This window comes from Rhineura floridana, chromosome 6, assembly GCF_030035675.1.
Source record: "Rhineura floridana isolate rRhiFlo1 chromosome 6, rRhiFlo1.hap2, whole genome shotgun sequence".
Taxonomy (NCBI): domain Eukaryota; kingdom Metazoa; phylum Chordata; class Lepidosauria; order Squamata; family Rhineuridae; genus Rhineura; species Rhineura floridana.
This window is the reverse complement of record NC_084485.1, coordinates 156,696,071-156,711,505: the sequence shown is the minus strand read 5'-3', so window position 1 is coordinate 156,711,505 and position 15,435 is coordinate 156,696,071. Positions and strand designations below refer to the sequence as shown.

General features: G+C 42.2%; 1 protein-coding gene across 2 annotated transcripts in view; it reads left to right on the top strand.

Annotated features, from left to right (window-relative positions):
- The window catches only part of ACBD6 (acyl-CoA binding domain containing 6), a 197,118-nt gene extending 191,249 nt beyond the window's left edge, over positions 1 to 5,869 (top strand). For both annotated transcript variants that reach the window (XM_061634254.1, XM_061634253.1), the window contains one exon: positions 4,860 to 5,869. In XM_061634254.1, the coding sequence (XP_061490238.1) occupies positions 4,860 to 5,014 (155 nt within the window). In that variant the 3' untranslated portion in view covers positions 5,015 to 5,869. The remainder of the gene's footprint in view (positions 1 to 4,859) is intronic.
- The last annotated feature ends 9,566 nt before the right edge of the window (positions 5,870 to 15,435 follow it).

Below are 15,435 nucleotides of genomic sequence, written 5' to 3'. Positions count from 1 at the left end.
CAACTTATTTTGGGTTCATGCTTTGCTAGCCAGGGCATTCCCAGAATCACCTCAAAGTTCGAGAGATCTGACACGTATAGCGAAATGAACTCTTCGTGCCCAGGGATTTGAAGATTCACTTCCTCCGTGGCTTGTGTCACCCCTCCTGACTTCAGGGGTCTCCCATCGATAGTCTCCACAGCTAGGGGAGCGTCCAGTTTCCACCGGGAAATTCCATGACGCTTGACTAACTTTGCATCAATAAAATTTGTGGAGGCTCCACTGTCAATTAAGGCAGTGGAATTAAACACCACTCCTCTGGAAGTTGTAATCCGAATAGGCAAGACCAACACCCCCTTTGAGGGAGGTTGGATCGTTGGGGGGCCTTTATACAACGCTGCCCCCAGTCCACCGGCCTGCACGTGGACTGGGTGTTCTAGTTTCCCGACGGCTCGGCTTTCCCCCCTTTCAGTCCACAGTCTCTGGCCACATGGCCCGGCTTTGAACAATAAAAGCATAAACGTTCCCGGCGTCGTCTTTCCTTTTCTTCTTCCGACAGTCTTGGCCTAGCCCCTCCCTGTCCCTCAGTTGCATTACCTGCCATCCCTGCAGTGGGAAGGGTCTTGTTGCGGGATGTCGAGGCTGAGTATCTCGGGACCTCCTGCTTCCTTTCCAGGCGCCTTCCTTCCATCCGGTGATCTATCTGTAGGCATAGCCGGATGAGCCCTGGTAGGTCAGCAGGGGGGGAGGTCCTGGCCAACTCATCCAGGATTTCAGCATTTAATCCACTCCGGTACATAAACATCAGGGCGGCGTCATTGTAACCAGTTTCCTGGGACAGAATTTTAAAAGTGTTAGTGTACTCGGAAACAGTTCCTTTAGCTTGCTTCAGAGCGCCTAGTTGCCGCGCTACTGTTTCATCCCTTTGCGGGTCTTGGAACATCTCGGTCATCTCCTGTATAAATCCTCTGTACCTTCCTAAGACATTATCCTTTCTCACGAGATACGGAGTCACCCATTTTGCAGCTTCTCCCTCCAGGAGGCTAATCACGAAAGCTACTTTAGCCCCATCATCTGGAAATTCCGTGTGCCTGACATCCAGATATAACTCACATTGAGCCACGAAGGTTGCCAACTGATCACTTTGTCCCGCATATTTTGGGGGCAATCCAATGGGAACCTTTACTACGGCAGCTGGAGGGGCTGTTCGCATCTGGTCTATCGTGGCCTTCAAGGTTTGATTATCCGTCTTCAGCGCCTTGACTGCTGCTAGCAGGGCTTGAACATCCGTCTGCAAATCAGCTACCTTAGTCCTCAAGAGTTCCACTTCTTCCGTCTCAGAAGTGGGGTTCGTCCCCCCCGCTGCTCCCTTTGACATCTTGTCCCAGTCAAGTGAAGAGAGCGTTGAGGGTGATTTAGGTGGCTCTGTCAAGCTGTCAGGCCCAGGATGTGACTCAGGAACCAGACCAACGGCTGTAGTTAATTCGTGTTTTATTAGGGTAATGTCCAAACAAAGACTGCGTTTTCTCATGAAGCAATACAGGGATGCAGGTCCTGCGGCATTGGGAGAAAGTTGACTGAGCAAGGGACTTCTTCCCGCCTGTTCTTTAAGAAGGGGCCAAACGGGCGCGCAATCTTTCGCTCCTCCTTAACTGCCCCTCAGGTACTGCCCGCCTTCCCCCCTCCTCTCCTGTCTTTTCAGCTGTCTGCGTGTGCGCGGTGAGGGGGGAAGCATCACCCCCTCCTCTTCTGAAGTTTCCGATTCCAGGATGGGGGATAGGGGAGGGGCTGATGGTAAACTGTCTCCCCGCTTTTCGGCTGTGAGCAGCCCTCCCTCTTCCCCCTCTTGCTCTGAGCCTGAAAGAGGGGGAGGCGGGAGAATGTCCAGGGAGGGCTCAGGCTCCCCGTTGCTAAGCGACCTTATCACTGGCAGTTCCTCTGTTTCGTCTTCACTCCAAAGGGGGGAAGTTCCTCCCCCTTCCCTCTGCCATCCATCCGAATACTCTTCTCCCAACTCTCCGGGATCCAGCTCCCCGGGATTGGGACCCCAGCTCTGCCTTCCGACAGCTACAGACAGATTGCTTCTCAGTCACCAGGGCAACAGGGCTGCAGCTCATCCTGTCACTCACTCACTCACTCTCTGAAGAAATATACAGCTCCTTATAGGGGCATGTGTATATTCCTGTCCCAGGTGGATGAGATGGGGAAGCAGTTTCTGGGTTTTGAGGGCACGATCCTGGACATAGGGCTAACAGAATCCTTGGCCTGCAGATTGAAACAGATTGAAACTGTTTTGCCAGATGTGATTCACAGGGACAGGCCAGATAGACAAATGATTTTGCCTAGCTCCTAAAATGCTAAAATTGTTTCTTTAAACAACCTCCAAAAGTACCGCTGTCCTATTTTAATTAAACTTTTGCTTTCTCTCCCCCTTGTGTCAGCTGAGGAAGGCAACAAAGCATTCAAGATACTTTCTAATTACTACACCTAATTGCAAGAAGAAGTACACCACTAACGTGCTGATTTGAAATATAATTAAAAACAGTAATTAATGTTCAACAGAGAGGCTTCTTGAAGGTATAGATCCCGCTGGGAATTTCAGTTACAAAGTTGCTTTAGGGTAAATCTTCTGGCCAGAAGCATCATGTTTCCAGGACCAAAAGCTTTTCTCTCAAACACCCCAAGATGCAGATCATCACACTAAGCATGGTTTCTTGTCCAGTGTGAGTGAAGAGTGGTGCTGTAACTTTGCATTATTTTAGTGTTCAGTTCATGATTCTATCAAGTATGAAGAGAATGACAACAACTTATCCTACAGTATTTCACTTAATACTCCTGACTTTAATGCATGACTGTCTTCCTGTCCTTCTTTAGGACCAAAGGATTTCCATATTGATTGTGTTGAGTATCTGATCATGAGCAGCCAATGAAGCAAATTCTGATTTGTAATATTTTTGCATCTCATCTCTTTGGCAAGTGGAAGCTTCTTTAATATACTTACTACACTGCTATTTTAAGAAGAGAGAGAATAGAATCGTATTAATCACCTCTGCAGGACAAGTGCAGTTGGTGTGAAATTTCTTTGTGAAGAAATCAGTACTCATCTAGTGCTCAAATTGCAATAAAAGATCAGCTCAAGGCCAGTTTTTTTCATTACAGTGGCACAGTTAGATTTTTCCTCCCTCATCCCATGGTATTTCAATAATGCTTAGGGTAAGGCAGATTGCATGGGATGGACTTATAGTGGCTTGGATCCCAAGATTATTAATTTAAGGAAGCTCAGAGGAGGAATGTTTCCTCCCCACCCCCAAGCTTCTCGATGGGGTGGGGGGAGAGGCTCTGAACAATGCAGGATGGGATGCAGGGGCTGTTGGCAAGAGAGGCAGAACACTTCTCTTAGGGAATTCCCTTAAATTAACTTAGGATTCAAACCCAATTTTGGGTAATTATCCATTCTACATTGTTTAGAAGGGGGCCCTTAACCCTCAGAGGTGCACGGGGTGTTTGGGGAGGAAGGGACAGGCAACTTTATTTCCATGAACATCCTTAAGTTAACTTATCCTAGGATCCAAGCCATTGTGGCTACTTCTCATGCCAGTTTGCCTTATATCCATAATTATTTCAGATGTCTGGAATAGTTTTCAGATCTGCTCACCCACATTCAGTCTCCAGCCAAAGGCATGCGCTGAACAATAATGAGGCTACAATGAGAGTAAAATTATCTGGCCTGCAATTGGTAGGCTTCAGCCCAAGTGATCTCCCTTCCTGCTTAATTCACCTCTTATCTCCCATAAATTAGACAAACTTGTGCCAACAGACTGGTGGAAGAAGACCATTAGACACACAACATCAGCTGCTGCAGTCAACCTTCTGTTCCACAAGCTAATCAACCATTGATGGAGTTAGTACTTGTGACAGGTGGCTTCTGCCCTTAGAGTTCTGGTTACCAGTTGGTTCCATGAACCTTCATGAATAGATCATCCAGAAAAAGTAGCAGTTCTGGATATAGCCCAAGTATTATTTTCATGTTTGCAAACAACTCAAAAACTCTTCAGAGTAACAATGGAACACTGTTGAAAAAGCACCGTTCTGCTAGCTTTTTTGAAAGGCCTTGAATGCATAGCCATTTTTCTCTAGGTGATGACAGCATTGGATTAGAAGCTTTTGTGTGCCATTGTGCCCCACAACTGCAAAATATGCCCCCCTGCACCTAACAAGGACTGGCATCTGGTGCAAGGTAGTGCATTCTTGTGCTTCCCATAAATACGTTGGCATCCTGAAATGCCTTCTCTGCAATTTGTCTTTTTATAAGGGTGAACCCAAGAAAAATGTGTTAATGGTCTGGTAATATAATTCCATTTTTAAGATTGCTCAAAAGTCAGGAAATGTCAGAGTCAATGTTGGTCTCGTGTTTTCTCTGAAAGGTTATGATTTAAATTTAATATCCTGCATCTCTTCCATCCTCCTCCTCTTTCATTTTAGCAAGCTGTGCTTTCCTGGCTACCTCTGAAGTAATTTTGCTGTAATATCTATCGTTAATAGCAGGGGTGCCACAGTGTGGTTGGTTTTTCTCATGTTCCACGAGTCAGACTTTTATCCTTTTCCTTACTAGTAATAAATCAAGTTTGGAGTAATCTGTCCTTACTAACTACTGTCGAAACTGTGACCTGACATACATTTTAAGAAACTGAAATAATGGCTCTTAGGCATGTCAATAGAATCTAGAATATCAATCTTGAGCAGACTTTTCTCTGTTATCCCAACTTTTTTTTCCTGTTTGGCTTTCAAACTCTTTGCTTCTGCAATTTTGAAACATGTCACTCATCAAATGCTATGTAAGTCACTTAACAGTAACCTGTGTTGTGTCCTTTTCCCTGTAGCCTCTACCTGTGAGTTTTCTGACATTGTGAAACTGCTACTGGAGTCTGGAGCTGACCCTACTCTTCGGGACACAGAGGGCTACTTGCCTGAGGAGGTGACGGACTGTAGAGTGATCACCTCCATGCTGAAGGAACACATAGCTGGCAGAACTTAATTACAAGGCCAAGGAAGTGCAGGTAGCCCCAGCCGAGGACTCTCAAAATGGACAAAAAAAACCCAACCCTGCAACAAAGCTATCCAATGCCCACATAATCAATATGCATGATGTATTAGGAATGGGACTTCCAGAGTGAAGGGGCTTCCTATTGATATATATTTCTGGGAGCAGAAAATAGAGCAATGCAATATGCACTGAACAACATGGCACATCTTGTGACCTGCCAGGCAAAACACGGCCCCAACCATAGCTTGGGACCTATCATATGCTTGACAAACCTGTTTTTGGAGCCCCAAAAGAAACCAAATTAGATCTGTTGTGCTTCCGGTGGCCCCCCAAACATACTTGGGATCTGTCCTGTTTGGTTGGTCACAAGTTGTGCACACCTTGTACAGCGTGAGGTTCACTTTGCATGCAGTGGGGTTTCATCATGACTCAAGAGGCTGACTAAAGAAGCAGCTACATTATGGTTGCAATCCCGTGTACGCCTATTCAGGAGCAAGCCCCATATGGGACTTGCTTTGTCAAGTGACTATGCATAGGATTGACTTGTAAGGCTAGCTGCTTTAGTAAGAAGGGAAAGTGTAGCTGGTGGGCCAGGGATGGGGAGAGATGAGCCTGTATATAAAGCTGAACTATCTCTAGCAGATTTTGGGTATTAGTACTATGTCACTGTTGTTACTAGGTAATGGAAGCAATGGAGTTCTATAAGATGTAAGATCAAAATGGCAAAACAAGGGAGGCTGAACTGTTGCGATGTCAATCAACTATGAGAACTGATGAGAGCATCCTTTGTGTGTATCCCTCTGTCTCTGTGAAATACTATCTTGCACGATAAAAGATGTCAAAGAATTATTTCTGCATTGTTCTTTTTCCTCCTCTAGTGTTAAATCAAACCAGTTTCACAAGCAGCATGATTTTGTGTTGAATGTCCTGGAATGTTACTCTGGGTGTTTTTAATTGTTCTGTCTTGATCACCTCTTTTTTAGAATTACTGAAAGAGAACTGATTGAGCCATTACAAAATCTGTGAAGACTAAAGCATCTTTAAAGGGGAGTGTAAAAATGAATATAAATGATTGAGAATCCAGAAATAGAGGGAGAGAAGTATACCTGATCTGCAGTTTACTGTTTATAACACTTTGGGTTGCTAGTATAGTTCGAGGAGATCTGGAGTTAAAATAGTACAAGCATCTCTGCAGAAAGAAAATCAGAAGAGAGGGGAATGTTTCTCTGGTACACAAAGTGAGTAAGTATGTTAGCAACTTTGTTGTAGCCACCAGTGCCTACTTACTGTTTGAATATGCACAAGAAAGAGAAAATTGCATGGATTTCATCCTTTAGGATTTGATAGGAGTATTCCGCTACACCCTTACCCTCTTGTCACTATAAAAACAAGTCACGGATCTATTGTACTCCTTCACTGAAAATACTTAGCAGTCTGCATAGGTGCCACTAGAAGTGGTTTGCATGGGCTTATAAGAGCAGCAAAGTTGCTGGTAAATCGGGCAGGATCAAAAACAGGTGATGGTGGACATCCTTCGTGATGGCCTTGCAGTGTCTCTCTGTCCCCTCTTGCCACCCCCCATGTTACCTTTCCTTGTTGCTGTCTGTACAGAGATGATCAGGCAAGCCTCTTTTCCATCTGTCTGGCTAGGGGTTTCTGGACTGTTCTATGCATTTGCACCTATCTTTTTATAATTCCTTTGCAAGATTGTACAATTGACTGAAAACCATATGAAAATGAGAGTGACAAGCACACAATAAGTTATCAATCCTATGAAAAGAGGGTAACTTTTTAGGGGCAGAATAACCTGTTGACATAACTGTGCATCTTCACCCCCCACATCTGCATACAGTCATCTGTCAGGCCAGCAAACTCTTAGTTGAATGGCCAGCCCCCTGTTAATCTTTTCTCATGCACCCACCAAAAATGTTTGGACTGTTTAGTATGGCCATTGCTGCATGGTTGGTAGCTACTCTCTCTTTCAGTGCTGAATTCTTCAAATCAGTCATCTGTTTTGGGATTGTGCTATGGAGAAGTTGGCAAAAGTTGAACAGAACAGTCATCTTTCTGTGTTCCCCTTGCCTATAAAGGTCACTCTGCCTGGATTTATTTCTTCTTTTGTCCTGAGGGTTATCTGGACTGGCATTTTAATATTTTAAAGGGGAGTTCTCTCTGATGGACATCTTGTGTACTAAAAAGCTGTCTCAAAATAACACATGTTCGCTGCGTGCTCAGATGCAAAGTGGCAAGCAGCCGTGCCAAGCTGAGAGCTTAGGCCTGAATATGTTTATAGCACTTTAGTACTGTTATGAGGTTGGAGCCCTTCCAAAAATGAAAGGAAAAAATGAGAAGGCATATATTATTGTTTATAATCTGCTTTATTCAGCCAAACCTTTTCCCAAACAGCCCCCTCGATTGCTGTTTAAATCCTCTGGTGCCTTTAACTACCAATACCAAAAATGGTTAATGCATGTTCAAACTAAGCTTGGCATCTACTCCAGAAATCACTTTGAGAAGCATTAAATGTTAAAATGATTAAAATATATAAAGCCAAAATGGTGTATATGAAAAACCCAGACATGCGGCTTCAGAGTGCCCCTTGGCCCAGCATGTGTGAAGTGTGAGCTTCAAAGGCTGGTGCAGCTAAGAATTCCCTACAAAGAAAACTGCTCAATTTTCTTGGCTTACAACGCTGGATGTCTTGCAGTGGGCAGCAAGTAGCTCTCTAGCTAGAACTGGAAGCGAGTGCTGTGAGGGAGGGAGGACTGCTAGGGATGGTTTACTGACTTGATACTTAAGTTCTGTTTCTCCTTTTGTAGGAATATTATGACCAAAACTGGCTTGACTTTCAATGGGACAGAAAGAGCACGTGTGTGCAAGAGAGAAAAATGTTCCTATTTTATCACATGTAGAAACACATCATACAGTGGAATCTGCCTCTTAATTTCATACAAGGTGGAGCCACAAGACTTAAAAGGATCTTTTAAAAGGATCTAAAAAAGGATCTACTGGGAGGAAGGGCAGGATATAAATAAACAAACTTAAAAGGAGCTTTTGTAAACAAAAGAAACAAACAAAGGTTCTTGTATTATGCATTCACAGAAGAATCTATTCTTTTTTGTATTCATAATTTTATTTTTATTAAAACGTAAGAATCTGTTCTGTAAATAAGAAGCTCATGCCAATAATTTTTTTTCTAAAGAGCTATGATGTCTAGCTTGAAGCTGAATTTTATAGTCTCTCTCAAGAACAGTAAAATATTCAGAAGGTATCTATCCCAGAATTGCAGATGGGTTCAGGGAGGGAGGGGAAAGTACCTGTGCAAGTTTTCCATGGCCAGATCATATGCTGCCAGGAGCACAAGTGATGGACAAAAGATGCGAAAATATATTCCACATTGGAGCCGAAATAAAACGGAAGAAGTGACAGCTGTGGTGAAGAGTCCATCAGTATAGGAGCACCACAGCCAAAAACAACCTCTGAGAGAAGGAAAACATCATGCTCCTCTTTACTGTACCACTGGCAATGATGGTTTAAACCAACCTTTTCCAACCTTTCAGTCCCCAGATGTTGCTGGACTGCAGTTCTCATCATTCCTGACCGTTGGCCATGCTGGCTGGGGCTGATGGGAGTTGTAGTCCAACAACATCTGGGGACCCAAAGGTTTGGAAAGGCTGGTTTAAACTTCAGCCTTTACACTTTTTGTACCTTGCACATGTGGAAATAAGTACTTGATCTCTACCAACCCTCATAATAACTTTTATCACTTATCTGGGCTTTAGCAAAGCAAATTCAACAGGAAGTCTTTAATGAAATTAAATACAGAAGCTAATTAGTTAGTTAATAAGTTTGTTGAAAGTGGCTCCCATTACTCTAGCTACAGAGTGTGTTATCTAGGATTGGGACCAACCTGTACCCCAGAAAGATTATTTTCCTCATTCCATATGTCTCTGTGGAGGATGTGAAAGTGGGGACATGTCGGGGGAGATAATTTCTCTTTAGAATTAGAATGGGGAATCTGTGGCCCTCCAAATGTTGTCGGACTCAAACTCCCATCAGTCTCAGCCAGCAGAGGATGCTAGATGTTGTAGTCTAATAACGTCTGGAGAGACAAAGGGTCCCAATCCAGTTTTAAAATAACATAATACAAATACATTGGGCTGCTTAACTTTGAACTCTTTCTCTTCCTCCATGTAAGAATGCAGAGCCGTCCCTGAGTGCATAGCTGCATAATGAGACATTTGTGTAAACCAAGTTGTACGTGGATAGGACTGGTAATGGATGAATAAACACAGCTATCTATCAAAAGCATAACCTGCAAGTGTGCTTTAACCAGTTGGTACGCTGGTTATCTTTATCATCCTGTAAAGTGAAATATGAACTTTACTCCATCCTAGATTCCTAATCAGATACAGATCTGCAACTTTGGGGGCAGATGGTAGGGGGTCAGTTTAGGCTGAGGGGTGCTAGCTGCTGGTCTCTGTCACAAAACTTCAGTTCTGTAGAGAATGTGATATATTTAAAAGATCCTTGGAGGAAATAGGTCGATGCTGTACGCAAAGTTTTCATCGTACTAATTTGAACTCTTGATGTAAGACAGAAAAAGGCACATGGATCCTAAAGAACTTTTCATATTTATTTTACATAGAACCTTTTTTTTTTTACATACAACTCATGCCAGCACACAGGAGGCATAAACCAAGAAACTTGCCAGGTTTTGTTTTGTGTTTTTCCAAAGACACGTGGCAGTAAATATGTTTCTTTAGACTTCACTTTAGAACTGTACAAAATATATAATTGCAGTGGGGTGTTTATGGTGGCAAGCATTTTTCTTACTTGAAACTGCATTCAAAAACAAAAGGTGAACAGCTTCAATTTTACCAAATTCAAGATGCTAAGTTTGTTTTGGTCTCCTCCGCCAATGGGGACCAGAGACCGGTACTTGCGCGTCTACACAGAAAAGCTATTGGATGGAGTAACTGGTGAGCTGACGACCCCGCCCCCCATGCGCACAGGTACAAAAGTAGCCATCTCATTCCATAGCACTAGCTGGAAGTCACCCCTGTGTTTTAGGGCATTGTATTTACCAAGCAGTGGTGGATATGGTAATTCTGCAATCTTCTTTTGCATTATTTGCTTCAGTGTTGCACTTAAGAGTAACTTTTTATATAAAAAAGAGAGACAACAACCAAGCCCAAGTAATGGAGATAACATGCCAGTGGTGTGCTTTTTTTTTTCTTTTTTAAAGTTTAGCTTCAGCCATGGTCAGAGCCCTGCAGCAGCAGGTCATAAAATACAACATGTTCACACTAAAGTGAATTTGGTTTCAGGTCAGTTTCCAAGTCGTGAAGTGCAGTGCTCTCAACAAGAGAATTATTTCCTTCCTGCAAATATACCAGCCTTCCTTATACAATACTGAACTGCTTTAGATTGTATGTGAAAGCTAAACTCCTGGCCAAAAACACTGAGAACCTTATATAAGGCCAGCATACTGCAAAGGCAGGTAAAACTTGATGCTAAGATCTTCAAGAGTTATTAAGGAGACATGGGTAGCAAAGAACGTGCAGTAATCGATTTTATATCCTTGGAGACAGAGACAAAAAATGGTATGATTCTTTCTACAACTGAACAATTTCAGGCAGATGATATTGCTTGCATTAAGCTGAAATGACATTCTTAAATCCTCCACAAAATAGCAAAACTTTATTAGACTCTTCGTGGCAAAGCGTTTATAATTTATGCTTCTCAAATATGCAATGCAAGTCTCATTTCTATGCAGGTGAATTATAGCCAGGGATGTCTATATCGTTCCTAGTGTGCGTAAACTATATAGTCAAGTAGGGCAATCTAGTCACATCTAGTTATTGGGGAGAGGGGGAAATTGCTCTTCCTTTTTTTTGTAATGGAAAAGTCTGTAGAATCCAATAAAACAGAATCACCTTAAGCATAAACAAGTTTTTAAAATCCATCTTGCAACACATAACAATAAAATCTGCCTAATAAGGGTGGGGTGGAAATTCACCATCTAAACAAAAGTTTCAAGATTAAACATTTCTCCCATTTGATGTTATCAGATTGATAAATTCTCATACACATGCAGAAGAATAGCTATATTGATACCTTAGCTGTGGTGTTGTGGGTGTGGCATAAACTTAATATGGATACCTGTTGCATCCAGTAGAGTTTTAAATCCATTCTACCCTCTGATTATTAATCCTGAGGTTTCATTGTGTGGAGGTGTACATATAATTTCTCTTGAGCTCTGAAGGAAAGATGTAACACAGGTAAACAGTCTAGCCAAAGGACAGAATGCCTTCATCTGCATGCAGATTTTGTGAATTCAGCCTTAATGCAGTTCCTTATTGGCTTTACTAGAGTTCACAGCCAGGAATTGAAAACAAAAGTATACACAGAAGTAAATTGGTATTAATGCCCATCATTCTCACAAACATGATTGCCTGCCTATTCTTTGCTGCGTGAAATTCCTCACTAAAGAGTTGCTGACATGTTATAAACCAAAACGTAGCATACCTGTACTATATGGAAACAGAGTTTTAAAGGTATCTCAACTGGATCGCAGTAGGATGCAAATCTGTATCTGTCTGCATATCAATTTGGTGGTGTCTTTGTTTGCTACTGCTACTGTACTGCTGTTCCTTGAACTAATAAAAAAGGTTTGTCAAATTCCTTCTGGCACTCCTCCCACACATGTAATTTTCCTTTGTTGGTTTATAAAGCATTTAAACATATCTCTAGGTACTCCTAGTTAAATTCTTGTCCCATACAACAGGCAGTTTTTTCTACTCTGTTCTTCCCAAGTTTATTTTTGCCTCAATGTTTGTTTCCAAATGGGTAAAGACAACCCATAATTACTGATAGATTGATTGATTGATTGAGTCTAATGGGATTGTGAAGACTGAAGAGCAGATTCAATTTATATATAATTCTTGACAAAGTCCAAATTAAAGGGTTCAGTAATGACTTACAGGCAATGAAGATGTAGAAAACATGGGCATAATTGCAGTGAAAAAATAAGTTGTGTTGATTCCAATGAGGGACTTGAGCACGTTTCTCCCACTTAAGCCAAAAGGACTTGAAAGGGCTTAACTTTTGTCAGGACAATGCCATGCATTATTCATGTTTGTTTAATGATTTAAAAAATGGTCCCAAACCCTGCAATATTCATAAATATGTGAGCTAAACATTGCCATATTTCCTTTGCCATAGTTCTAACAAATCCTGATACATTAATCCCATACAAGTCCTCTCCAAAGATTTTACCTGTGCTCAGAGTGGCCAACATACACCTGCTTACTGGCAGACTTTTATAGGATGAATGTTTGCAACAACAAAAAGTTCAAACTAAAAAAAGTCAGGCAAAAAGCAGTTTTTGTCCCTATTTTAAATTCTTCAGTCTGATTCCATTATGGGTAAAACAGCTTGATCTCAGTGGAGTGTGAGGCTGAGACTGAAATAATTGCTTTTTCTCTTGAGCTGAAATATAAAAGCTCTTCAATAAGGAAGCTGCATTAGTCCTGGTCATGGTAACAAATGACATAAGAAAAAGTTTACATAGCTCTAGTATCTTAAAGTAAGATGTTGGAAATGTAATGATATATGCTGAAAAGTTACTGAGATGGTTAGACTGTGGCACAGGCTGTGAAGCACAATCACTTGTTTCAGTGGGGCTTCTACAGGAATACTACCCCTTGGTCATTTGTACCCAGTCTTCAGTCTGATTTGCGTTGGGCTGCATTATCTTATTCTGTTTTTATCATTAAGAAATGTAGTGAGGGTGAATCAAAAAGACTGAAATGTTTCTAGGTTGTGATAGAAAATGAGACAGTGTGCTGTTCAGAAGAAATGTGAATCCATTTTGCATGTGATCAGAGGTCCTCTTGCAGATGATGTACATTCCTTGGCAAAACTACACATGATTTTAAAATAGCAAGACACACAAAAGTCCAAATTATTACCATCTCCATAAAGCAGCCTCCACTTTCCCCCATAGAAGAAACACTTTTTTTTAGCAGTGCAGGCAGAATTCCAATTTTAACAGCCTACATGTGCTTTTTAAAAACACAGTATTCATCTGGAGACTTCAAACAGATACATTGTGGGGGCTTTTCTTCACCAGATTATTTTGATTTTGGAATAGTAGCCATGGAGGGCAGCAGAGAGCCCTTGCTCAATTCAGTTCTGTTTAGGTTATCCACCATGTAAGTTGAACTGTACATATTTGTGGAAAGTGAGACTTCACATACGCACTTTCCCCCTTAACAGTTATAATTCCTGCAGAGATGAAACACAATACTTTCACACTTTGAAGTGTAGTGTGTATTTTTATTTTATATTTGGATTAGGCTGCTGCTGTGTTCCTTTAGCATGTGTTGCCTTTACTCTGTGTTGCCCCATTCTCATACCATTTCAAATAGGCCCTCAACTCCCAAGAGAACTTGTATCTGACAATGGGTGATATCCAATGTTAGTATTCCAGTGGGCCTACTTTGAATATGACATAGCTGGTTCTCACCCTATTAGTTTAGGGACAGAAGGTTGAGAAGTAGTTCACACATGTATGGCCCTGTATATACGATGACATTCAAGGTGATTCCACTGGCAATCATTGTGCTTGAGATGCTATGAACTGACATGCACTTTCTGTCCCTGGTGTGGGAATCTATGACTGCTCATTCACACATGCATGTCATCAAGCAATGAAGTATGCATGAGCCAGTTCTCTGCTTCTCAAGTTACACTGATGTGAACTTGTTCCTTTTACTCAATGAAGATAGCAAGGTGTAGTCTGGATATGCAAGGATAGGCATAATTCTTCCCTGGGCTAGGTCTGCAAACTGTAACCAGTTTGTAGAAAACACTAGATTCTTTAAAAAAAAAACAACAACAACCAAACCACTTTAAGACAGAAGCTTTCGGTTATTCTCAAATAGTGGTGGAGAGTTATGAGAATATAGGAGTTAAGGGCAATGCAGCACAGATTATGTGAGATAGGCTTAGAGCATTGATGGGTCCCTAAGAAAGTTCAAATTCTGTTCACAGAACTGGTTAGTAAAAAGTTATAATGTCTCTGATGTCAAATCATCTCTGAAACCTCCTTGAACATCTGACTTCTGGCTAATGTTTTGCTCCATATGAATGTCATGATATTTTTCTTCCTTGGTCTTTTGTATTCTTCCTACTGCAGAAAGCAGGGGTGCCTGTGGTATTGTTGGCCTACAACTCCCATCATCCCTGACCACCGGCCATGCTGGCTGGGGCTGATGGGAGCTTGGTTCCAACAATAGCTAGAGCTTTCTTTGGTGGGTGAACTTTGCACAATTTTGCACAATCTACTACAGAAGGGTCATCAGAATACTGTTGTATCCATCTCTTCTCAGAAACTGGTGGGAGAATTGCTGGGATAGTCTTGTGCAGCAGCATAGCAATGACATCATAAATGATTGCATTGTTTCCCATGGTGCCATATTATAATGTGTGCTGAGATCATGAGGCAGTATAGCCCACTGCATACGACTTTGCACTAAATTGTAGGCATTGTCAAACTCTTTATAGGAAATGGAATTACAAAGTCATACTCTTTTCCCCTTTCTGATCAGAAGAAATATGCCTTGTGCTTAACTTGTATACAGATTGTAGCCTGGTAGCTTTGCTGGGCTATGGCACCTTAGGAGTAGTGGAGGGGGAGTTAAAAGGACTGTAGGCCTTTCATGCTGTGGCTTTAGCCCATGCTGAACCCTTGCGTGCTCATAGTTGACAGGGACTACCTCATGTCCAGTAAAATTGTGCGGTGTGGAGAGATTTGGGTGTGTTCTTTTCATGAAAGGAGGGAAGTGCCCCAAGGAAAAGGGACTGTTCTTACTGTGATCACTGGTTACTACAGGAGCAAAGCAGGGACACAGACGTCTGCGATGCTACTATGCCCCAGTTTTGTGAGATCATGGGATAGGTTTTGCTAAGTCTGTGCAAAGTTAGCTTTTGCTCTCAGTTCCTCCACTGTCCAATTAACTGCAATTATACTTACCCTCTCCCAGCCAAAACAGCACTGGCATGGGTTGGTGACTCTGAGGGGGCTGGGATCTGGGGGATAAGAATGTATCTGCCTTGCTTGTGGTAGTGTGTCTTGCCACTTTGGACTGAGGCAAGGACAAGAGAGGAGAAAGCTGAACGTTAGGGGCTGAAAATGCTCAAAGGCTGTAGTGGAGGTAAGGTAGAGAGGCACCTGTGGCTGCCTCACCATTACTCCTGAGTAAGGCAAAGATATACCCATCATTCATGAAGCATCCAGGTAAATGCACAGCTATGGAATAGGAGGAGGAAGAGACAAACAGAAAAGGGGAAGGATGAGATTATGGTCTCCCAATAGCATTTCATCCCTTCAGTAGTTAGTCTCT